The 26,724-nt window shown below is 36.4% G+C and overlaps 3 protein-coding genes across 4 annotated transcripts; 2 read left to right on the top strand and 1 right to left on the bottom strand.

Annotated features, from left to right (window-relative positions):
• Positions 1-19: 19 nt before the first annotated feature.
• Positions 20-13,738, top strand: LOC145675600 (uncharacterized). 2 transcript variants are annotated; one of them, XM_081746133.1, is made up of 2 exons: positions 20-8,746; positions 10,271-13,738. In XM_081746133.1, the coding sequence occupies exon 2, from the start codon at positions 11,300-11,302 to the stop codon at positions 11,894-11,896; it is 597 nt and encodes a 198-aa protein (XP_081602259.1). In that variant the 5' UTR covers positions 20-8,746; positions 10,271-11,299; the 3' UTR covers positions 11,897-13,738. Both variants share the same exon structure in this region, with proteins under 2 accessions (XP_081602259.1, XP_081602260.1).
• A 4,729-nt stretch (positions 13,739-18,467) lies between these two features.
• LOC145675402 (uncharacterized) lies at positions 18,468-20,935 on the top strand. The gene is made up of 2 exons (XM_081745806.1): positions 18,468-18,613; positions 19,708-20,935. Exons 1-2 carry the CDS (start codon positions 18,468-18,470, stop codon positions 20,933-20,935), a joined length of 1,374 nt encoding a protein of 457 aa, XP_081601932.1.
• A 2,319-nt stretch (positions 20,936-23,254) lies between these two features.
• On the bottom strand, positions 23,255-23,929 carry LOC145675401 (uncharacterized). Its single transcript, XM_081745805.1, has one exon. The coding sequence runs from the start codon at positions 23,927-23,929 to the stop codon at positions 23,255-23,257; it is 675 nt and encodes a 224-aa protein (XP_081601931.1).
• Positions 23,930-26,724: the final 2,795 nt, after the last annotated feature.

Here is a 26,724-nt window from a genome sequence, read left to right as displayed (position 1 = left end):
TAAGGTGAAAAAAATTTTTATGAATGGTAACATTTTGCCTCATGAACCCAGGAACACTTTTGTCTGATAAGATGTGAACTAGGATTTAAATTTGTATTATATTTACAATATTAAATACAAACACCAGACAGTGGATGCGCTTTAGGCGAAACTGTACATTTTTATTGAGGCAATACCTTTCTTGTTAAAATTAAGTTAGATAATTATGTGACTATTTTGTTGCTTAAATACCGGTACTGAAAATAAAATATTTATTAACTAGAAAGATGAAAACCAGGATTTCTCCTAATAGCGGTATATTCACGTTTCAATTCTGCAGCAGTCTCCACACATCATTTTTGCGTGACTTAGGCAAAACCACTTACAGCACTTTTGGCAAGATATCTGGCCTTACTGTGTTTATACATGTAACATCGTCCTCGCTTTCCTACATGAGGAGCTACAGAAGCATCTTCTAGAGTCAGTCCGAAAAACTTGCTGTGTTCGCTGAATGTATAACATTACTATTAGTCGGTTCTACATTTTAGAAGTGATAAAATCACGTTATTTTCCATCGTGTAGTATTTCTTTCTTCGTCATATTCAGTAGGTATCTGGTCTACTATGTCCACCCCACCTTTAGTATCGTTGTAAAATGTGACGATATCTGGCTTTCTGTTATCTCTGGTACTCTTATCTAATTTGACGTCATTGTGCATACTTGAGATCAGCACTAAACACAGATTTTTCTTAGATGCATACGAACCAATGGTGCAGTTCTAATAAAAACCAAATACACTACTGTATTCTTTCCTCCGTTTGGCATTCACAAACGCGGGGGCAACTCTCTTGCTTTTACGAATTGTCCCTATAATAGTTAACTTACTGTCTCATTCCATTTATTTAACCGAATTGCAGCTTGTAAACCGATTATTGTAAAAAGTTTCTTTGCAAGATGAGCCATGAATCTGTTGACATAATCTCTTCACTACTTCTTCAGGTTTGTTATCTATCTGGAACGGGCCTTCTGGTTGTGTTCTCACATACACTTCTATATTTGTTGTGTAGTATAATGTTTCACCAACAAGAATAAAAATTTTAATTCTACATTTTGGAGGTCTTTTAGGCATATAAATATGAAATCCAAATCTTCCCCGGAAACCGACAAGTGTCTCACCCAAAGTTGCTAACATACCAAATAAGAAAACTGATGTTGCAGTTGTTTACAAATAATTCAAAAAAAGTCACGAATTGGGGCTAATCTGGGGCTGAAGGTTATATCTGATTATGTTATTCATTAGCATCTTCCACTTTTTCATCCATCATATCCTGCACAGTAATCACTTTCTGCTCAGTTTGGCTTCTCCGTTTCCCATCGTCACATAGAGATGACCCTACGCAAAAGACACATTCATTTTTCTGATTAACAATACACATGTGTTAACTTGTGCTTCGCACCTCCCCTCATTCTCCGTCCTCGTTATCCCTTTACTCATTTTTTATTTTCTCTAATTGTATTGTATTTATATTGAATCAATCTGTCTATATTAAGTTGTGTTATATATGTTTACTTTCATTATAATGCTAAGGATCAAAGTTCCATACGCCCATTTTTCTTTTTCTTTTTGATTTTTTGTTAGTTTTTATACCGTATAATTGTAAAATTTCGATATAGCACAGATCTCCACTTACGCTTTGTAAATTAATTCTTTTCCATCACTCACGTTAGAGAGGGCGTAACCTTCTCATAGGTTGCTAGCCACTTTGGTTTGCCGGTAAAACGTAGTGCATTCACATACTTTCTCAGCTGGCGCGCATGTAGTGAGGCGTAGCTGCCAAGTCTAGACTCTATTTATTGCACTCATGTGGGCGCACAGTGATGCTAATTCATTAACAGGCGACAGGTTGCAAGAAATTGAGAGTTTTCACGAGCGTACTTGCTGGAGTACACAAGTAGTATAATTTTTGATCATCATTATGATCATTTTCACTCTTATCCTGTTCTCATCTCATAGTTTTGGATACTGTTTCAGTTCGGTTATTAGACCGCATATGATAATTGACGATGGAAAGTCTTTCATACATCCTTTGAAGATAAAATTGCCGGGGTGGCTCAGTTGTAAAGCGTTCACCTCTGATGCATGGGGTCTCGGGTCCAAACCCTGCTCCCGCCAAGTTAACTTTGTGGTGGACAAACACCGTGTGCTTGGGTTTCCTCGGAGTTCTCCAGTTTCCTCCCACTTTCTTCATTACACAATTTCATTCATGCTCAGCATACACTGAACCAAGTTCCCAGAGTTCTCGTTCTCCGATCAGTGGCAACCACCAAGCATTATCAACGAGTTCACCACCATTTAAGAAGCATACAAATGCACATAGCATCTTGAGCTCCGACTCTGACTTCAACCAGCTTATCCTCTGGAGCCTATCTACAGCTTGCTACAGCAAAACTACAATCCAAAGTACTTTAGTTCGAAGGTTTTACTTCTCTAACTTCTCCAGTATCGGCAACGCAAAGATATTTCGGAAATGGTAGAAAGAAAACAATGGATTCATCATTAAATCACAGTCGGCTAACTTCGCAAAATAATTCGTGACAATCCAGTTTCGAAATGTTCAGGAAAACTGAAACTTTAACTTCTCTCAACAACATCCGACACCAGCAACCTCAGCCACATACCATGTCAATAGTATTACGAGGGGTCCCTCTATCTATAACACTTGATATATAGGCTGAACTTCCTGAAGTGGGATACACCTTTAATAATGCATCCGTATTCGGAACAATCAGGGACCAACGTACATAGTTCGAATTCTGAGAACATCACAGGATACTATCAGCGACCTTTTGCATAAACAAATCTTAATTTTCAAGAAGAGACGCCGATTTGAACAATCCTGCTCATTACGACCAATTCCTCTCCCAGGCAGTGTTGACACAGTCCTAGCTCTGGAACGGGCTGAAAAATAGTACCAAATTGGAACAAAAAGGGCTGAATTAATTACTTTATACCAGTGTGATACATGGCTCTATAACACGAAACTAAATGAGGTAAAGTTCTAGAAGACCCCCCCTCTTCCAAGAGTACAAATCAAGACACCTCTTTTTTAAAAATTACTTTTCAAAGGCATCCAAGGAGCTTCTTCGTGGCTAAGCGGTTAGCGTACGCACCTTTTACGTGGGACACCTGGGTTCGATTCCCGGCGGGAGCTCATATGGTTCGAATTCCATGTTAATCAGTAGGTCCATGTCTCATATAGCCTCGCTGCTGAACGGGACGTTAAACTCAAAGTCAACTCAAAGACATCCAAAAAGTAGGGCCCCGAAAAACCGTGGAAGTAAATGAAACTTTTCTCACATGTAGGAAATATAACAGAGGCCGCAAATTAAAAGGGAAAACGCAGTGTCGGATCTACCTAGGTAGAAGGTAAAAATGGGGGCCAGGCAGAACTCAGGCTATGATAAGTAGTTATATGATGAGTTTACTATAAACTTTCAAAAATATATATGTAATAGATTAAATTATTTTTGTCACCTAAAAAAGTGGAGGCTAGGCCCCCGGCATCAGGCTAGATCCGCCACGGTTATCTTCGGTATGTATTGTAAGAAAATCAAACCCGCCTTTGTTTCAAAGTGAAATAAACCAAAGCGGCATTCTGGTCATATATGAAAAATATATATATAAAACGAGGAACAAATTAATCATCTCCGAGTTCGTGTGTAAACAGTACGTTAATATAAAATAATAAAGTATATTTATCCACCGTATTCTCGCTTATGTTAAGACCGAAGGAGGATAATAGACTGTAAGGAGAATATAAGGTAAGTAAACTGACATAATGTAAAACCGGTTAAGGGTCCTAGAACCTTCCCTGAAAGACATCACAACACATTATTAATCATTTTAAGTCACAATGGTATGAGTAACGTGAGCTGTAGGAAAAGTCTTACTGACACTTTTGAAAATGTGACAAGTACTTGTTAAATGGTGCTGAATTGAGTAGAATTGTACCAACTTTTTCACAAAAAGGGCTGAAAATGCCAGCGTGGTACCAACAGGCCGATGAATGAAAAGGGGTTGAATTTGATACAATTGTACCAAGTGTGGCAACACTGCTCTCAGGTAAACGCTGTCAAGAAAACAAAGTACATCCTACTAACAGATGCAACCTATGAACCTGTTATCCTACAAAGAGGTGCACACTTTTCCTTTTCCTATGAAAACTGTCCGAATCTGCAACAAGTTCCAATCTGCAAAACTTGGTATCAATTCCCGCCTCCGAGATAGAGCTACAATTGCAAGTCTCGGCTTGCTCCAGAAGAATTCAGGCCGAAACTTGTAGTACCACTATTGACTCATTATGTTCAAAATCGAAAAGGTGAGACGTGCGTGCACTTTCATGTATCTCCACCCGAAACAACTATTTAACTTCATAGTGATCATGTATCTAGTTATTTGACTATGACTTTTATTTCTATTTCTCAACATTCTCTTGTACTTACCTCATAAACTCATATTTTAACAACTATTACACGAGGAACAATTTGACACATTACTTATCAGTAAAACGCATCTCACTCCCAAACTTAATTGCAAATTTACCGGTTATCAACTCATTCCACACGATATGAAGCTTCCGGCTCGATGCGCCACTAGCGGCGTTACAATACTATTTTATTCTTACACATGTAATATTTTCCATAAGTAGAAGCTTTGCTTTATATATACTTAAACACAAACAAAATATTTGCTGCGCAAAACAGTATATTCACATAAAAATATTACATACGTGTTACAGTTTCGCCAACTAACATTTTGGCTTCATCAGACACTATGAGATACATGAGAAACGTGCAGTCCTATATACACACAAGAGCTGAGATATCTTGCTTCTGATTGGCTCCTAGCAGCAGCCAATCCACTTCAAGTATTCTAATTCGTATTTACCTATACCGAGGCTTCCTATCTGTTGTAAATTACACACACACATCAAAAGGACGATCTTAGCACAAATAATCTAAACTAACAATTAATTGGCATAAATAATTAAATAATATTATAAATATATATAAATACACATAAATAAATAAATATATAAATAAACAGATAAACATACAATTACTCATACGCTTAAAAAGACGACACACACATACAGTATATACTAGTGGTAGGCACAGAAGCCGGTTTTTCGGTTTCCGGTTCCCAAAGAAAACCTAAACCGGTTTTCAAAATTTTCAAAAAACCGGTTTCGGTTTCCGAAAAAACGGTATCGGTTTTCTTCAGAACCCGGTTTCGGTTTTCTTCATTTCCGGCTCGGTTTTCTCCAAAACCGGTTCTTGTATTCTTCAAAAACCGGTACGTTTTTTCTACTGAAACCGATTTCGGTTTTCTTCAAAGCCGGTTCAGTTTTTCATCAAAACCTGTATCAGTTTTTTCAAAACTGGTTCCATTTCTGACCAGAATATTTTTCGTTGTTCTCCGGAGCCCATTTCCTTTCCACAGACAATTTTATGTGTTTTCCAGAACAGTTTTGAGTTTTAGTTTTTACTAAAACCATTGCGATGTTTACCGAATCCAGTATTGGTTCCTTGAGAATCTACATATGTCTTAGATCTTCAAATCGGCTTAGTTTTCAATCAAAATTGGCTTCCGTTTTCATCAAGAACTACCTTTGAGCTTCTACCTTAATCCAGTTTGAACTTTCATCAAAACCCAGTTGGGATTTTTGTTATAACGGTACTTTATTATTATTATTATTATTATTATTATTATTAGTTACGCTTAACAACATGTTTTTCCTTCGATTCAATATTCACTCTTCTGTAAATCTCTAGTTGTTTCAAATACAATTACCTTCCTTATTATCAATAGATTTTCAGAACCTGGATTTATTTTAATTAGACTAGCTTAACCTGCACTCTCTACACAGCGCATCATTCACATATGAGCATGGATCTCCTTGTCATACCTCACAACATCTGTACATGTCCCCTTATAGACACAAATAAAAGACGTCTTGATAAAAATCGGCAAGGGGTACCACAAAGGAGAGATTTTTTCAATATCTCGCACCGTTTGCAAGATTGAGCCTACTTCTGGTTGGAATTTCTAATTCATATATGATCAGTGCTTTCTTTCTTCTTGCATGCAGTATGTAATAAGCAAATATATTACCTACACAATTTATTACAATGCCACTGATATATGGTGTTCATTAGCAAAACATTCTAAATATTAAAGATTCTCCATCACGAGCACGGTGTTTGTCCACCAGAAAGTTCACTTGGCGAGGGCTGGGATCGAACCCGGGACCCCAAGCACCAGAGGTGAACGCTCTACCACTGAGCCACCGCGCCCCCTGGTCATGAAACAAACGCCTGAGAAATATACAACCACTGTATACAAACATGTTGTGTTGGAGTGTATAACTTATAGAATGTGTTATTTTTTAAAATGTCAACACTTCCAGTGTACCCTAAAAAATGTATTAAAGAAATAATGGCCATGCTTTTTAAATATTCAATTGGAACTGGGCCAATCTACACAAAATTTGGAATCGACCAACAAGACTGGCACGATTCTAGCACTTGTGGTTTTCGAGATCTCATTGTCAAAAGGATTGGAGACAAACATATAAACATTTCTTTGCACACAAACATATAAACCTAGCATTTTAATATATAGATATTTATAGTCTCAAGTGATCAATTTAATGGGGAGAATACTGAAATGAAACACTATGCCCTGTATGATAGAGTTGCGTAATATTATGTAGTAGATAGAAGAAATGGTAATACTAGTACAAAGATTGCTTGATTAATGCCTTCACGAATAAAGACAGACGGAGGCATTCCTTTGGAGGCTCATCAACCGCCTTTTCAAAAATTACTGTGTATTGTTTCTTTGAAACAGCTCTTTCTTAGTACCGTTGTTGAATTAATCTACTATAGCGAATTTTTTGCCTTGTTTGAGAACTGGATACCAAAAGTCTGGATAACTATTTACCAGTAAGAAATTGAAATGTATGTAGGTCTATTGGTGTTCATTTCCTGGACTCAGAGTACAAAATTATTGTGTAAATCAATCTTTTCAAGCGCTTTGAGCCCTCATTCACTAGCGGTTTTCGAGCTTGACACAACGTAATATTTGCGTTTAGTTTGCGGTAATGAAAATAAGCATTAATAAATAGCTTTTTCAGTTTTGTATTGTGCTGATGTACGCACATTTTGCTTTGCATGAACACAAATCGCTACCACGCAGTGGTCTCATGCAGTGACACACATCACAAATGGAGTGTTATGTCGAAGCTTCAGATTCTTAAGGATGATCCTATTTCGTTCCTGTACATTTAATGGAGAAATTTTGTCTTCTTTACAGGTCAAGTTGCTATGATAAAAAATACAAGAATTTTAAACCATCTAAAATGTTCTAATTTGGGAGTCATAAAAAGGGGTAAAAGTGGATCTGAAGAGGTAGGAGGACGGTAGGTAGCAGCATGACGTCACGCTTGTTCCCCCTTCCTATATTTCTCCATTGTATTTTTTTTAGGAACTGGGCGACGCCTACATATTTTTTCGAAGTCGGGACGGAGTCCCCCGCGTTTAGAATCTATACCCTAAGTTGCCGTTTATATATATATATATATATATATATATATATATATCAACGCACGAAATATTGATTTAGCCTCTCATCGTCAAACAGTTTTGAACAATGGAATAACAAGGCTCCCTCTACGCGGTATGTTCTTCCTCATATAGGTATTATTTTCTCCCTTAGTGTGATTCTAGGAAAGTGAAGGGCATTTGATTTTAAAAATAGGAAAATTAAAAATAATAAATAAGTAAAATAAAAATATTAGGTTCATTGTAGTTCTAAACTGGCTATGATATGCTATACCACCAGTTACAGTATCAGATTTAATTTCTTGGGGACACAATCGAAGGCTGGATCCATTTTACTTGAGGGAGGTTATACTGAAAAGGTTAATTTCACATTATTTGCGCAATATTAATATATACTACCAGTCTGGGGTGCAGGTATAGCCTACGGGTAGCGCCCGCCTCCTTGGCCCCCTTTGGCAATGTTACTTGTACCAGATTTGATTAACAACTCCAGGTAAGGAAAGTTCTATTAATATTTTATTTTGTTTAAAAGATGTTAGCTTAAAACTAAAATATTGTTGTATTAAAAGATGTTTCGATGTGCACAATAGCTAACATTGTTAAAATATACTGGTAATCAAATGTACGAAAATGTCATTTTCTGTAATATATAAAACAAAATGCTAAACAACGTTTTTGATAACGTATAACGTCCTCAAATGTACTTTATTCTAATTTGAACGTTTTGGAACCTAAAAGTCTTAAGCCTATAATGTGTCGAGCTTTTGATAGTAAACATTTGCAGGTGCATATGGTGCAACGATTGTCAAGGTCAACTGCGCAAACGCACTGAGCAAGCATTTAATATTCATTTCAGTGACCTGCAAGATAAGGGTGAAAGCAGCAATTAAGGTGAAGCAAATCACAATATGTCACGAAGTGAAGTGTGGAAATACTTTGAACGTGCCAAGACTAGAGAAGAAGCTTAATGCTTCTTGTGTAAAAAAGTACTTAGATGCAAAGGAGGATCGACAAGTGCTTTATTATCGCACTTGAGGACTAAACACATGTCTTGTATTAACAAAGTGATTGCACGGAACACTCAATCAGAAGATGATGACGATCCTGGAATCTCTGGTTTTACAAAACACATCACGTTAAGGTAGGAAGATTTAAACACTTTTCTATCTTATGTAATTTGATTCAAGGGATAGATACCGTCGTATGTTTTATCATGTAATATTTCATTTAATATTTAACTTTCGTTATTTTGGACATCCGCTTGGTCTAGTGGCTAACAAGCTTGCCTACGGCACGCGTGGATTCGGTTCCCGGTGGGATACAGTTGAACGGAAAAAGTGGTTCAGATTCCATTATAATCAGTAAGTCCAAGTCTCCTTTAGTCATCATGGCATAACCGTGGGGCGGTAAACTGAAACAAACCAAAACTTTCGTTATTTTATTTTACCTTAAAAGTGGCTTTAAGGGATAGTGTTATGTACAGTAAGGGCAATGTTTAAATTCGTAATATTTCCTTTTTCGAATTCTAACGAGGTTCTTGTAACTTGGACCACGTTCTAAGACTTTTGTTAGTAGAAACATCGTCTTTAGTTTTAGTTAGTTTAATCGTATGTCATTATACTCAACGTTTAATAAAATATCCCAGGATTTCTTCAATTTCTTTGGGGTGACCCTTGCCCCCGCCCTGTACCACATCGAGTTGTGTATTAATGGAAACTACGGCTAAAAATAATAAACATTCTTTTTCCCCCAACTTCGATCCGACATTTCGTTCTCAAGTTATTTATTTATTTTTTTTATTTTATTAATTTTTTTTGCATCTTCCGACAGATTTTTCGCTGGTCATAGTACCGAAAGGAAGTATTTGTACACCCAGGTTGGTCTATACTTTTTGTCTTATCTTGGTGTCAGCAATCTGCTCCCAAACGCTGTCAGTGTTGCTTTGAAACACTGTATATTTCTATCCTGTATATTTCTATCCTTTTTCTGATTAGCTTCTGTCTGCTAAGCACCTTCCAGTTTTCCCAAAACAAACCAAAAGTGAACTACATCCACTTCATCGTCCCCCTCCCCTATGCTTTCTTGTTGTATAATACTTATTAAATATTTATATTGTAGTTGACAGAAATTGAAAATATTGATTAAAATATCTGTTTAAAATGCTAGTAGAGGAACTCTCTCTTTAGTGCAGAAATTCCCTCCTTGTGTCTTACCGCCATTTTAGGCGAGAAGGGATTAGGCAAGATGTGAATTCCCATCTCACCTAAAATAGCTGACATTCTTCTCTTGGAGATATCAGTGACTGATAAATCGTTAGGCGAGATGGAATGGAATCTCCTTTTTTATGGAAGATATTTTTCCTTCTCTGATAACTTACCACAAGGATGCTGGTGACCAGAACGGCATCCAGTTTCCCACCACCCTAATTTCAAGACAGCGGAAGTCCGAACAAATCTCCTGAGGCAAATTTGTCAAAACAACTGTTGCATGCATACCCAATTAGTGGCTTGATGAGTCAAATAGTAATACACTAAAACAAGTTTCAATGCTTATATTCATAATTTCTTTGCTTTTGTCTTTAAAATAAGTTTATATTTAATTTGTTCATAGAATTACATTGTGATTTTTCTTAAACATAATATTGTGTCATTTTCTTTTTCAACAGTACCTTTGTGGAAGCTTCCTATTCGGATAGTTCTGAAGATTCTCCTGGAGAATCAGACTGTGTTGAGGCCACAAATATGTCAGAAGATACTACTGTGAAAGTTTCCTGTCAAACTGTCACCAATGACGAAACGCGTGATGATGTAATTAGAGTTCCTCAAACACAATAAAAAGCGAACGAATGAACGAAGATCAATAGTAAATTATCTTAAAAATAGCCGGCCGTGCACACCGGAACATGAAGAACAGATTGCGTAAAGGATTGCAAACACGATAGTAACAGATCTACTCCCAGGAAAGGGTTTCGGGAGTTAATGTCCTTTCTTGAACCAAATTATAGCGTACCGTCTAGGCGGACACTATGGAGACGCTTGGAGCTTTTTTATTCTGAACTGAAAGAGCAAGTACAACAGAGGCTACAAAAAGCAGAAGTAGTTGTTTTACGACAGATACATGGACGTCTCGAGCAACAGATTCTTACATTACAGTGACATGTCATGCTCTGTATACGAACTTCTGTACAGAAGATTTTGTTCTCAAGACAATTGAACTAGAAGAACGACATACAGCTGCAAATGTAGCTAATGCTATTAAACTGTGTATGGAGGAATGGTGCATCAAAGACAAAGTAGTTGCATTAGTTCACGACAATGCATCGAATATGATTAATGCTGGACGTTTGTTGCCGGTTTACAATGTATCATGTTTGGCACATACATTGCAGCGATCCATACTGACCAGTTTAGAGAAAAGCGAGGTAACAAATATAATTTCAATCTGTAGCAAAGTGGTAGGGCACTTCAAACATAGCACCACTGCTTCAGTCGCGCTTGAAAAGAAAGAAGAAATTCTGAAGTTACCAAAGCATCGCCTTATTCAATATACAAAGACTCGCTGGAACAGTGTATATTGGATGATCGAACGGTTGCTGGAACAAAGAGAAGCAATAAATGCAGTGTTCTCTGATAGAAATGTCACTAAACCTATGGATGCAAGGAATTTACAATGAACTGAAGACAAATGGCAAATCATGGAAGATATCGTTCGAGTACTGAAGCCACTGCAAATGGCTACAGCAGTTATGTGTGATCAAAAGTGTTCCATTTCGTTTGCTTTACCATTAGGCTATGGTCTTATTTCTAACCACCTGAAGGAATGTCCTTCAGATTCTGAAATTGTTAAGAACTTGAAATCTTCAATATCAGTTGACTTAGGAAAGCGTCTTCAGCTCGATGCATTATCCGATTCTGAATCATCAGATTTTTTGTCAAATAGTGTTCTGAAATGTTACCTCTTAGCAACATTCTTGGACCCAAAGTACAAATCATTACCATTTCTGAATTTTAAAATACAAACAAAGATCCATAGATTGGTTCATGATGTCCTCGTAGAATCTGAAGGATCAGAAGATGATTTATCACAGCAATCGTCCGGTGGGTCATCAGCATTAGACTATTTGCTTGGAATATTTCCATCGTGTTCAAAAAGTCCTAATGTAACAGATGAGCTTACTCTTTATAAATCAGATCAGTGTCTTTCGCAAAGTGGCAACAGCCTTGAATGTTGGAAACTTAACGAACATCGGCTTCAAAAATTAGCATGTCTTGCTAAAAAAAATTCATGGTGATCTAGACTTCTCCCTGAAAATGCAGATATATTAATATTTTTGAACAAAAATCTAAAAACTCTCGTTTGCAAACCGCAATAGGTTGGCACAAGTTGCACTGGTGAATTAAATTTTAAATAAAAAACGCTTAAAATGCAATATGCAAACATGATTTCACAATCAAACTCAACTCGTAAAATTTATGTTTAGTGAAAGTGATAGTTTTTCTTAAGCTATATCAATCAATACCATTTTAAGTTTCCTTTCGGCACATTTTTTTATGTTTCTTTTCTTGTTTTGAAATGATAGAATTCACTAGTGTTTATCTAATGTAAGTCGTTGTACTTATTGTTTATTTTATGTAGGTTTAGTTACTGGCGTAAGTAAAGTATTCAATTTTAGGTGAATGAATATAATTATTTGATATCTTTGTTTAGTTTTTGATAACATTCTATCATTTTCCAATTGAGTGTTACTGAACATTTTTGAACTTGCTTCATTAAAAAAAAACTACAACTGTCAGTTAACTTATAACTTTCGCAAAATATGGAAATTTGAAGCATGTAGTTTGATTGATGCTACTTAAGCAGTGTCGCAGATCGAGAAATTTCGTCGATTTCTGCATTGAATTTTAAGTTGACATGGGAAAAGTATGTATAAAATACAGAATGAATACGGTAATTGTCACAAAGTACAAATTAAACCCATAATAAATAATAATATCCATTCATAACGTTTTCTTATTTCAATTAACTGTTTCTATCGCTTTCAATCTCAATGAATCAATGCATATACATACAGTTTGTATTTGTTTTTGTTTGACTAGTATTGGCGGATGGCAAATGCTTCACCTGCAGATAAGTTTAGGGAGCTTATATATCAAACTTTGGTTTAAGCTCAGGGTGAGAACTGCAGCACCTTTTTTTTTCGCTGCGTAAGTAAACGGAAGTGTAGTCCTTGGTTCTATTGATGTATGTGATGCATGTGAAATATTTGCATAGGGCTTTATTATTTCGCCGCACATACGGTATGTTAGTGGATAATGAAGTAAGATAAGAGTAATATTAGTAATGTTACATTGTTATTGAAACTTGTAACAGAGGAGAGGCGCTTTTGCTATTTTTGATCTAATGTCGTTAAGAAGAATAAAGGTATGACATATCCATGAATCTGTGAGATGTCTTTCAGTTTTCTCTTTTGGTGAATTTTGGCAAGTTTATGTAATTTATACATTATTTCAAATAATGACATTCCCAGGCTTGTAATCATAAATTTGCATGCAAACAAAAACATTTGTATATGTAAAGAAGCAGTTCTTGTTTTCATTATCAGTGCATTTTTAGAACAAAACCTCAGTTGTCTAAAAATGACTTTCAGAGCTTCATATTGTATCTTCGTGAGTGACTGTAAAATTTATTAAGAAATCTGGTTGCTGGACACTACTTGTGTATGATTATCAATTTCTTGTAGTGTATTTTTTTCTGTGTTAAGTATTTTTGAAAATAAAATAACTAATTACATAGCACAGCATTAATATTTAGAAAGAAACTTTTTCATAAAATGAAATACCAACTTCATTTCTTTGTAATGAAGAAACTTGATTTATTTCGAGTTCTAGAAACTTGATGTATTTGGAGTTCACAAATTTTGTCAATGTCAACGAGTGAGAGGTTCTTTTATCTTGCTTTGATTCTAGATGTAGAAAGTTTGAATTGAAGTATATATCTATTACGTATGTATCTTCCTAATAAACTTCTAAAGTGTACCAACAGTATATATAAATATTTAAAAACAAAATAATACAACTCTTGTATCTTTCAACACAAAACTCCACAATTTGCAGACAAATAAAACCGGTTTTGAAGCTTCTAAATAGTTTTGTAATTTATTTCGTACTTTCTTTCTACTTGTTTAAGAGCATGTAGGTTAAGAGATAATATGAGCAGCAAATTTAAACGCATAAAGAAGTATGAAGGTACTAGCAAATGGCTCCACGACACCACGTATGGAGGATATCTTAGCGAACCATTCTGACTTTTTTTAATCCATTCTACGTAGCTAAAATCAAAGAACGCTGAAATACGTATTTGTTTGTTGTAAATGAGAGGTTCAAATTACATGTGTGTAACCTCAAAAGTTTACCTCAGATTTAGCGATACTCACCGTATTTTTTATAATTTTATTTATTTATTTTTTGGTGAGGTTTAACTGGATTGTTGACGGAGCTTGCACAATACAATATTTTATGTTTTTGTTTGCAAATAAACCTACATCTGTTTTATTTTCTGGTTATAATCACCATAATTTGCATCGCTGATTTCTTGAGCAATGAAGAATTTGTATTTTCCATTGAACCGATGTTCTACGTAGTAGGACTTTGCTAGTAGTAGCTTGTAATTCCCATCTAAGCGCTTCACATCGTTTGGACTTAACAGTACAAATTCTCAAGACTGCGTTTCGTTCAGTTTGACGAGCTGTCGTGATTGTCTAGTCAAGTTTTCGGCTTTTACTAGAACATCTAAACGATTGGGTTTATTTATCTTTACAAGCAATTTAAAAGGGGGGAATAGAGTTTGATCCCAAGACCTTTGGCATGCAGTACAACTGCGTTTACCACTCGATCATCTGTCTTGTGTGATAAGCAGCCTCTTATTAGGCTTTTATATTTAAAATATCAACTTGGTCCAAATTTGATTATCCGTAGTTCGCTAATGGTATATTTCCACAAGGCGAGTATAGGCTCCTTCTTAAGGTCTTAGTAAATACTATGGAAAAATATAATAAAAACTCAAACATCGTGTTTTTTTAAAGAAAAAAAACAAGTAAATTTTTGCATATTTGCGTACTTTTCCCGTAGAAGATATGTTTATTCCAAATTCAATTTTCGCGCCTCTATTTGCCCATTACCCATAGTAATATATACAGAATTCGCGACGACAAGAGATTTTGATCTGAATAATAACACGTATTCCCTGCTTTTAATCGACATTTAATTTATTCGTGAGTATGTTTTTCGTCTGTTAATATTGATCCCAGATATTTGAAAGTATTCACTTTATCAAAAGTATTATTCCATACTTTTACGAATCCATAAGTTGCAGTATTACGATCCTGACGAACTTCCATGTATTTAGTTTTCTCTGCATTTACTTCTAAACCTATGACCCTGTAAGCGTTTAATAAGACCTCTCCATTTCCTTCTACTGTTTTTATCATCCCCAATTAAATTTACATCATCATACGCCATAACCTGGTGAATCCCATTTAACTCTAGGCCCTGGTTGCTATCTTGCAAAGTTGAATAATAATGGCGACAACGCATCTCCTTGTTTCAGGCCATTCTCGACGTGAAAGCTCGTGGATATAAATTTTCCTACCCGGACTTTACTTTGTTATTCATTTAAACATACCTTAATTAATCTAATTAGCTTCTTCGGTATTTCAAATTATGTAAGAATGTCGTACAATGCTTCTCTTCTAACCGGGTCGTAAGTCTTTCTAAAATCAATATAGAAATGATGTACCGGAATATTTACAGTGAGTTTATGTCCGGTTAACTTTTGTCCGCTTTTGCATTAATATAGGTGAACTTATGCTCGGTGAGGTTATGTCCGCGACCCGCCACTACATGCAAGAAGAACATAAGGATGGAAAACTTGCTAACTTAATTTCAAATATCCATATGTTAATTATAAAAGATCACTTTGGAAGAACTGGGAAATAACGAAACAACCCCTCCCCCCTCAAATCAGACTTCCAGATAGTGGTGTGCAACGAACAAGCGAAAATGTGTCGCCTGGGGCAGAATTCAAGAAATAGGGGTCTCCTTAGGAGAAAGCGAACTTTTCTGTATGTACAGCTTCCGACTTGCCAGACGAACAACAAACACAGTCCCAAAACTCTAGTATTAGTGATCAACTCATAGGTGACTTTCCCTCCTCTCCCTCCATTTATTCATAAGCCCTGTGAGTGAAATCTCCTCGTAGTGTTGATAGAACAACAGCGGAAGGCAAGAATTCATCCCTCTCCCAGCAGTCAACCATGCATCAGTCTTCGGCAACAAATTTCCCAGGAAAATCGATGTACTTGCCAAAATGAAACATCTCATTCCAGTAGAAATGTTGATGACAAACAATGCAAGCAATGCAAAGAATTTGCGGAAACAAGTAAAGGGGGTGGTCATGGTATTGAGGTATATATATATATATATATATATATATATAGAGAGAGAGAGAGAGAGAGAGAGAGAGGGAGAGAGAGAGAGAAGTCTATTTACATGAGCAGTGAATTTTGTTTCGAGAGAGGCTTGAGGAACGGGTAAAAATATTTGTGTTGTAAGTGTAATGCGAAAAAACAATCACAAATTTTTTTCGGGAGGGGGTTGAATCCGATAACCACTCCTAAATACGCTACTGTACATGAGTCAACTGTTCCCATATTATCTAGCAGCAACGAAACAAATTTTGAGTAAAAGCAATTTTAATAGCTATCAATATTCGAGACGATACCGATTTTCCGAGACTGACCTAAGTCTCGTCTCGATTTATAGAGGTTTATCTCGGTCTCTGTCTCGTCTCGGTATATAAAAGTCTTGGTCTCGGTAACATCACTACTTTATTTGCCATAGCATCTGCAAAGCGAATATAATTAAATTTCCTGCCTACTAGCTACTAGAAAATGTCATCTTTGGTGAAACACTTTTTTGGTGTTTCTTCTAAATATACAGGGTGTTTCAAAACAACATCGATAACCTTTGGGAGGTGATTCCTGACACAAAGATGAGACGAAAAGTATAGATCAACCTGGGTGCACAGATGCTTCCTTTCGGAGTTATAGGCTACCGAAAACATGAAAAAATGAACTTTAAAGGTCCATAGGTCCTAAACTATGGGACGTACGGTTGTCGGGTCAAGACTTTACTTAGGCACTAATATGTGCCCTATGCAAAAATGCATGTTTCAAAATCCTAAGGTACTCAACCAATAATTTTTATAGAGAGAGTTTGGCTACAGGCATATAAGTTCAAGTACTCACCAATTACCTCTATAAAAATTGTTGCGGAAATGCCCCAGGATTCTGAAACATGGATATTTGGATAGGCCACATATTAGTTCCTAAGTGAAGTCTTGACACGACTACAGGACGGCCCATAGTTTAGGAGCTATGGGCCTTTAAAGTTCATTTTTTCATGTTTTCGGCAGCATATAACTCCGAAAGGAAGCATTTGTGCACCCAGGTTGGTCTACTATTCGTCTCATCTTGATGTCAGGAGTCATCTCCCAAACGTTGTCGGTGTTGGTTTGAAAACCCTGTAGAAGTTGGTGAAAGGCAATATCTCTGTCAAACTTCCTTCCAACTGTACTTGCCTTCGTCATTTCAACTCTTAGTGTAAAGCATTCTTATATTTTTTTCTAGATAAATGATTTACTTGGCGGAAGCCAACTCAAACCAACATATACTGCATTTTATCTTTCTCTTTACCCGATAACTTGAAGTAACATATTCATGTAGTATGTACTGTCTAATAAATTAAATTCTCTCTCTCTCTCTCTCTCTCTCTCTCTATATATATATATATATATATATATATATATATATATATATATATATATATATATATATATATATATATATAATATTAATTGTATATTTATTTTAGGTAGTGCAATTAATATTCCTGATCAGTGAACTGAAGGCTAAAGCTAGCATACATAACGTCTATCTGTAGCCGCGGGTTGGATTCTAAGGGAAAAGGGGGTACAGTGAGACACTGGGGTACAGTGAGACATACGGATTTTGTGAATAATTTATGGGAAGAAGGTTGCAACAATGAGCCTCAAATAATGGGCACGGCGATCGTACTTTGTTATGCCAGTTGCGTCGTAGTTGCTGAAGGTGGTTTGTGAGCAGTTGCGTTTCATCAGTTTTCAGGTAAGAAAAGTAAATTATTTGTGTTCTCTTACACAGCATAGAAAACATAATCTTTTGACGAATCAGACTTTAAACCATAAGATTATTTTGCATTGGAGGATAAAGTATTTTATTGTCCAAGTTACTTCGAAAATCTTCCTTTCTGTAAGCACTGGAATAAGAAAAATAACTGCAGGTAGCTATAGGGGTACAATGAGACAAACTGAAAAAGGGTACAGTGAGACGTGTCTCACTGTACCCCAATTAATACAGTTTATTCTTTCTTTGTTAACTGGCCTTTTTCTTTCTAATAAGGAAAAGCTTACTTCTGTTTTGGATGCTATATTTACTCTAAAAGTGAATAAAACTTACATATCTAATTTGAAATTAAATTGCTGTTGCGTAATTTAGGTTCCACGTCGTTTAGTTCGATAAGAAAATACGTCCCCAAATATTTCACTTCTATTTCGTTATTATACTTCCTGGATGCAGTATTTGTCGCAGGGTCACCGAAAATATAGGTAATCCAAAAAAGAAGTCGATCCAAACAAAGCCTAATTTTATCTTTAGAGGAAGTAAAATGTTACGTACACTTACAATAAAATTAATGTTTTAGAAAAAATATGTATTAACCGCATAAAATCATTACATTCTAATGATTTCTTTCGCATTGCATTTCAGAATGCCTCGACATCAGCCAAGGAAAACAAATATTGGTACCTTTACGGAAGAACAAATGTCTGAAGCTGTTAATCTTGTATTGAATGATAATATCAGCATTCGCCAAGCTGCTAAGATCAAGAGAGTAGCTTTCCAAACATTGTTCAGGTAACTTACACTTATACATATGTTTCTTTATTTATTTGTATTCTGGGATTAATGCAAGTCGATTGCGATAACTTAAGAATATTTCTATGATATTGTTTTTCACTAGTCTGCTAGAGCCACAAAGGACAGGTAGATTTTCAAAAGTTCAAACAGACATCATTTTATAGGCTTTCGTTGAATCGTGTTAATATTCACACTCAACTAAGCTATTGTAAATAACAAGTTTGTACTAAGTTTGGTTCCGATTGGTTCATAATTGCGCAAATTATTTATTTTTGAAATTTATTGACGGATCATTCTGATTTTCACAGTCAAGCAACATATTGTATTGCAAATAGCCACTTTTGGGCGAACTTTCATTCCGATTCGTAATCAAGGAAGTCATGATTTTCAGGGAGACAGAACAGCAGATTATTATTATAATAATTGAAATTGAGCTCCTTCGTGGTTAAGCGGTTAGCGTACGCGCCTTTAGCGTGCGAGACGCGGGTTCGATTCCCGGCGGGAGCTTATTCGGTTCGGATTCCACGTTAATCAGTAGATCCTCGTCTCATATAGCCTTGTTGCTGAAAGGGACATTAAACTCAACTCAATAAATGAATTTTAAATTATGAAACGTAATTTCATATAAAGGGTATTTCAAAACAACATTAACAATGTTTGGAAGATGATTCCTGACACCAAGATAAGACAAAAGGTATAGATCAACCTGAGTGCACAAATGCTTCCTTTCGATCTTATAGGCTGTCGAAAACATGAAAAAATGAATTTTAGAGGTCATGGCTCCAAAACTATGGAATCTACTGTAGTCAGTCAAGACTTCACTTAAGAACTAGTGAGACTCCTATCCAAATATCCATGTTCCAGAATCCTGTGGTATTTTCGCAACAATTTGTATAGATGTAGTTGGTGAATACTTCAAATTATATGCCCGTAGCTCCGAAAGGAAGCAATTGTGAACTCAGATCGGTCTATACCTTTTGTCTTATCTTTGTGTCAGGAATTATCTCCCAAACGTTGTCGGTGTTGTTTTGAAATACCCTGTATATCAGAAAGCTTATTCTAATGGAAACGTAGTTTTCGTATATTTACAGGTATGTCCGAAAGAAGCGTCAACATCCAACATCAGAGATTCTAATGCGACCTCACTATGACGTTAGGAGGGTGTTCACGGATGAAGAAGAACGTGTTCTAGTTGATTACATTGTTATGTGCTCGAAAATGTGCTATGGACTTTCAACGATTCAATGTAGATCGTTGGCATTTCAAATGGCTGTTAGAAATAATGTAAAAGTACCTTCCAACTGGACTGAACGAAAGAAGGCAGGACTAGATTGGTTACAGGGATTTCTCAAGCGGCACAAGAATTTAAGCCTGAGATCACCTGAAGGCTGTAACTTGTCGCGAGCTTCATCTTTTAATCGAGAAAACGTTGACAAATTTTTTGATAACTTAGAAGAGATCTATAAAAGACATCCTAATTTCTCCGACGGCACTAGGATATTCAACCTCGATGAAACAGCAACAAGTCTTCCGAGACACCAAAAAGTGATAACCGAGAAAGGCATCAAACAGGTTAACCAAGTGCAAAGTTCAGAGAAAGGGACACTGGTTACAACTTGCTGTATTGTAAGTGCGAGTGGAAACTCTCTGCCTCCGGTTATGGTATTTCCAAGAGTTCATTTTCAAGAACATATGATTCATGGTGCTCCGACAGGAACTCTTGGTTTGGCAGCGAAAGGTGGTTGGATGAACACTGAACTGTTTGTGCAGGTGATTGAACACTTTGTTAAACATTCCGGTAGTTCTCCTGAAAACCCTTCCCTCCTAATTTATGACAATCATGAAGGTCATTTATCAGTTGAAGCCCTAGATATAGCAAAACAATCTGGGGTTACTATTCTCACAATTCCTCCTCACACTTCTCACCGTCTCCAGCCTTTAGACGTGGGTGTTTTCAAACCTTTTCATTCCTATTATACTGCTGCTGTCGAGAGCTGGATGATGCGACATCCAGGCAATACTCTGAAAATCTATGAAGTCGCATCATGTGTTGGAACTGCTTTCGAGAAAGCTATGTCTATCTCAAATATTACCTCTGCATTTCGTAAAACTGGGATTTATCGGTTCGACAGGCATGTTTTCAGCAACGAAGATTTTCTTCCTAGTTCAGTAATGGATTCATCACCTTCAGCTTCTACTGAAAGAGCAAATATAATATTGCTAACAGAAGAAGATCCCCCAGAAACTCAGGAGAAGACACTGCACAAACGGTGTCTAAGTTACTCTCTGGAAAGTCGAGTAATCACCCCCAAATTGTAAGCCCTCAAGAATTTCTAGGGTATCCGAGACGGCAATAAAAATCGAAAACAGTGGGTAGCTCCAGAAAAAAAGGCAGAAGTATCATAGCAACTGACACACCAGAGAAGCAAATCCTGGAGCTCAGGAGAAGCAAAAGTAGAAACAAAATAAATCCTAATAAACCCAACAAGCGTCTATTTGATGAGTCCACTGAAGAAACAGATGATGATGATGATGTGGATTTACTTTCTTCTGACGAAGATATTCCAATTATTGATCCAGACTGTTTTCCAGATATTCATCATATTAGTGATAATAGTTTCGTACTTGTCGAATTTAGTGGAAAAAAGAAAGTTTACTATGTTGGAAAAGTTCTCCAAAGTACCGAAGGAAAGACTTACGAGGTCTCTTTCTTAAGAAAAAGTGAAAAGGTAGCTGGTAAATTTGTTTTTCCAAGTGTACCTGATTTAGCGAGTGTAATTGAAGAAGATATCAAAATGGTACTTCCTGAGCCCAGCATGCATGGGCAAACAAAAAGACAACAGCCCTACTTGAACTTTAATGTGGACTTCAGTTTGTTAGATGTAAGATAGATTTAAGTGTCATTGGTGATATTCATTATATGTGAGGTGTCTCATTGTTCCCCATGGTTGGGGTACAGTGAGACAAAACACTTTGCCAGGCTTTTGTGACACTCACTCACTTACATATAGATGTATCGAACCAATTGTAGTCTTGATGTATGCTAGAAATACCAATAAAGTTCAACACTTTTTTTGAAAATGTTTGCGTAAATATTAAGCAGGTTACAACGATCTAAAAATTTTGTGTCTCACTGTACCCCACTTTCCCTTACTCGTAGTAACACTGATTTCAAACCTCATGCCATTTTGAGGCATGGCTTTTTAACATAACTTGAAGAACACAGAAAAGGCTTAAAAACCAATATCTTAAAAAAAACTGCTTTTGTTGTAAACGGATCCGGTTTACGGAGAACAACGAAACTCCACTCTGGAGAGAAACGAAACTGGGTTTGAAGAAACTTGAGACCAGTTTCGCTTAAATCCGAACCGTTTTTTTAGAAATTCGAACCGCTTTTGGAGAAAAAACCGAACCGATATTTGGAAAAAACCGAAACAGATTTCTAAAAAACGAACCGGTTTTGTAGAAAACCGAAGCCGGTTTCGGTGAAAAGCCGTAATGTCGGTTTTTCGGATTTCGGTTTTTTAGAAACCGGTTTCCGGTTTTTATTAAAACCGGTTTTGCCTATCTCTAGAATATACTCGTATACTATACAACCACATATATATCTATATATAAATATATATACTATAACATATATACATATACACACACACGTATATAGAAATAACTAATATGGCCTATAAATACATAAACACGTGTAAGACAATCAATATATATACCACAATATAATAGATATGTGTATTCATATCTTATACTTTAAGCTTTTTCAAAAACCTATTCCACTGTTGGTCGATAATCAGTCCTGAGTTCCAGTTCATAGCTTTATTACCCTCCATTTCTATAAACTGTGCCTCCTTCCATTTCCTAACTATGCCTCTTTCTTCCTGGCCTAAAATTTTTACTTCATTTTAATTAACTGAATGTCTCGTGTCCCTTACGTGTTTGTAGACCGCATTTTTGTACCTTTCTAGCCTAACGTCATCCTTATGTTGTCTTATACGCTCTCTTAGTCTCTTTCCAGCTTCCCCAATATAACACATATCACACTCACCGCACTGAATTTTAAAAATCAAGCCTTTTTTCTCCATCATTACCCCTTGTTCTTCTTCTGTCTTCTTCCTTCTTTTTTCCCTTATTACATCCAGAAGCCTCTTGCTCCCTTTTCTATAAGTTGAGATGCCCCCATCTTCTTAAGCATTCTTTTAATGATTTCTGTTTCTTCTCCCAAACTTTCTATCCCCCACCACATTTTTCTTCTTTCTTCTATTCCTCCTTCACTTTGCTCTCCTTCTCGGCTTATTTCTTTTTCTTAGTTTATCTTCTCCCATCTCCTTCTGTATTTTAGCCTCTTTCTATCGTATCCATTACTCTCCACCTGCTTATGGAATGACTGTATACTCTGTTCCGCCTTGTCTCTTTCACTGGTTATTTGCTTAATTCTATTCTAAATGTTAATGATGAAATTCCTGTTGGTCGAGTAATCTACATCAGTTCGGGCGTGGCAATAGTTTCCCGACGCGCAACTTTTTTGATACCATTCTGTGTATATCACTCCCTGTTCCCTCCTTATTCTCATATGCAGGAAAACTATAGCCTCTTCCTTTTCTACCTCTAGCTCCAGTTGTATGCCTTTCTCTATATCCTCAATTTCTTTACAAACTTTTCCAATTGCCTTACAGTTCCTTTCCGAATCCCCAAGCAATCGTCCATATATCTAGCAAAAAACACTAATCTGTCACTTCCTTTCATCCTTACTTTCTTCTCCCAGTCGTTCATAGTAATTTCTGCTAGCACTGGACTCAACCTGGAACCTATGCTTAGTCCTTCCTTGATTTTCAATAAATAATCACCTATAACACAATAACTGTTATTCCATATAGTCTTCAGGGCCTCCTTCAGTCCTTCTCCACTCCAACCATTGATCTTTCTATCCTTCATCAATTCAGTGATGACTTTAACAACGTTGTTTCTTCTTAGACTTGGAAACATAGCCTTCACATCGACACTGAAAATGATTGTTTTAGCTTTGCTCTGTCCTACTTCCTCCAACCTTCTTCTAAACTCAACCGAGTTTTTCACACTGCTACTGTCTTGTTGCTTCCTTAACATTTCCACAACCTTCTTTAACTCCTCCTTGAATGGTTCAAATATATTTCCTCGGCAATCTAATACTGGTCTCAGTTTTACCTCCTCCTTATGTACTTTTGAAAAACCTTTCATTACCGGTATCCTACCTTCTTTATTAAGATCTCTTTCAAAACCTGCTTTTGTTAGTGATACTAAAACTTTTTCTTTAATTTCCTCACACATAGATCTTTCACCTATCACCTCGTAAGTATCATCACAGATATCATTCAATGTTTCTTTGTATCATTGTTTTTCCATCACCACATTGGCACCACCTTTGTCCACTTGTTGCACACATATGTCTTTTCGCTTCTTTATATCCTTCAACACACTGTACTCGTGTTTTGAAAGGTTCCCCTTTGGCTTCTTTATGTTCCTTTCCACAATCACCTTAGCCTTTCTCCTTATCTTATCCCTTATCTCCTTGTCCTGAACTTGAACTATGGCTTGCTGTACCGAGTATAGAACCTCTTCTGCGTCCAATCTTTGTTCTTTCACTTTAAACTTATAGCCTAAACTTAACACTTTCTTCTCATCATCCGGCAACGTCACATCACCTATTACTACCACATTTTTGTCAATGTCCTCCTCCTGATTTGACTTCCACCCTAACCGCCTTCCCTTTTCCATTAATATTTTCTTCACTTTCATATTAAATTCCTCTTCCCACACTTCAAGCCTCTTCATAACTATATCCCCAGTAAATATCAACAAACTATCACTAATGTCACTTTTTAACAGGTATACACATGGTAGAGTATTGACTCTCCATCTAATATTCCAGAGCATCTAATCACAACTATTTATTACAAATCTTTATGTGTTACAGTGACATTCATGTATGTTCTACCAGGTCGTCCTATTCCCCTCCCATTCCAATATATTTCTAATAATTTCCGACATTACCTGATCTCTTCCAATATTAACATCCATAGCCGCTCAGACCAAGAGAAATTGCTTTTAACAATTGTATCACTGCCTCCACTACAGGCTTGATTCACCCATTACCAAAACCAATCCGTTCCTGATCTAACACTACTCCCACTACTCCTGACATAGTGATCACATGATCTCCCGCCCACAGATTTTTCATCTACATTCTAGATCCTCTGGAATGTAGATCGCTACTAAACTTACTAATCTCATACAATGTCAGCGACCTATCCTCCTTTTACTGAAAATTAATTTAACCCTTCGAATACCAAGACTGGATCAATTTGGCCCAGATGATGTTTTATAAAGAAATACTACAATATCAAAGAGAGGTAGTGGGCTAATGTTTTAGGTATTCCTCCATTAACCATTCCGCAAGCTACGTGATTCTTTACTCCTCAAAAGTATGTAATCTGTCACATGCTTGCTTTCAAAGCGCACTGCACCAGCAAACCGCTCTGCAAGGACTGTCAGGTGTAATCAAAATACAATGTGTGACAGAATTTATTCCTAACAAAGACAGCGTATTTCTATGTATAAATTTCTAATGTTACCGTACTATAATTCAAGTATTGTTTATCACGAGCCACCACTGACAGTGTATACTGCGCATAAAATGTACTGTAATATAAAGAACGATCAGGTACATTGCCCTTTCCATTGTACGTTAGAAATTTTAACTCCCTGAATGAAACTTCATATATATTTTTTACAAGAGGCAGGAATGGGTCAAAATAACTCACTTTACCTAACATTGTAAGCTTGGTATTCTAAGAGTTAATCCACTCTAATCTTTACCACCAATCATTCAACACGCAATTGAGCAGTTCATCTCTCAAACCGCATATATATCACCTCATCATCCTAAAATTCCTCCGCGATACTTTCGTCTAGTTAAACACTCACGTCAAATCTATACAGAATATGTTTGCACTGGCAACCACGAAGCTCTTTAGCATCATAGGGCCCTCCACCGAACAGTGTTTAATTATCTTAACGTATACGACAATGGATTAAAATTTGATACACAATTTCTGCCATATCATACCCTTCGCAATATTAGATGCGTTTCAACGCATTAGCTGGCAAATTTATCCAAAACTTTTATCCTCTCTTACATCACGATCAGGAATTGCACAGAGACCAAGAAGAAGCTAAAACCTTTGCTTCCTAATTATAGGAGATTTTCATACCTCTATCATTCACTTAGCATTTTAATTATCATCCTGTAGACCATTTCAACTTCAATTCACCACATATTCATCTTCAACCCAATATACCTACTCACAAAGCACTCACTACCTTCATTTCTACCACGCAAATGACTAATGTCATCTATCATAAATGTTATAATGACCCTGAAATCAATAACATCTATCGACATGTAAGACAAAGTCCACCAATACTGCTCAATCTTAGAAATCAGCCAAATTTCTCTTGTTTTTTTAAAATCAAGAATACCGTCCAATACAGCTCAACAGAATCTTCACCAAAATTTTAGGAAAAAAAATATCGTCAAATGACTTTATGTTCATCTTTCTCATTACCATCTTTACCACACCATCAAGCAGGCTCCCGCCGACAAATTAGCATCAACGATCAGGTTCTGCATCTCCTCAACTGCAACCATAAGCAGTATAATACCACCAAGTCATCCTGTCTGGTACTCTTTAATTTAGAGAAGGCATTTTTTGACGTGTAGCGTTAGGATTTGCTTTCAAAACTGCTACATTTTTGCCTTCTAATCGCATATATCCGTTTTGTTTACAATTTCTTGTTTGGCCACCGAACTTACGAATACATTAATCAACAGTCATATCAAACAATATTTATGCACTCAGGCATATCTAAGGCTCTTTACTTTCACCCTCTTTATATCTACTTTATGTTGTTGACATGCCTCTTCCCCCACAAACTATTGTTATATCCATACGCTGATGATACAGCTTTTCTTGCAATTTGCCTTATTATTCACTAAGTAAACAAAGCCTTACAACAAATAATACACACGTTTGTTCTGTGGTGCAATAAACGTCAACAGAAAT

The sequence above is a fragment of the Thermobia domestica genome, chromosome 18 (assembly GCF_964235325.1).
Source record: "Thermobia domestica chromosome 18, izTheDome1.hap1.1, whole genome shotgun sequence".
NCBI lineage: Eukaryota > Metazoa > Arthropoda > Insecta > Zygentoma > Lepismatidae > Thermobia > Thermobia domestica.
The sequence above is the reverse complement of the archived record's forward strand: the minus strand, read 5'-3'. Positions and strand labels throughout refer to the sequence as shown.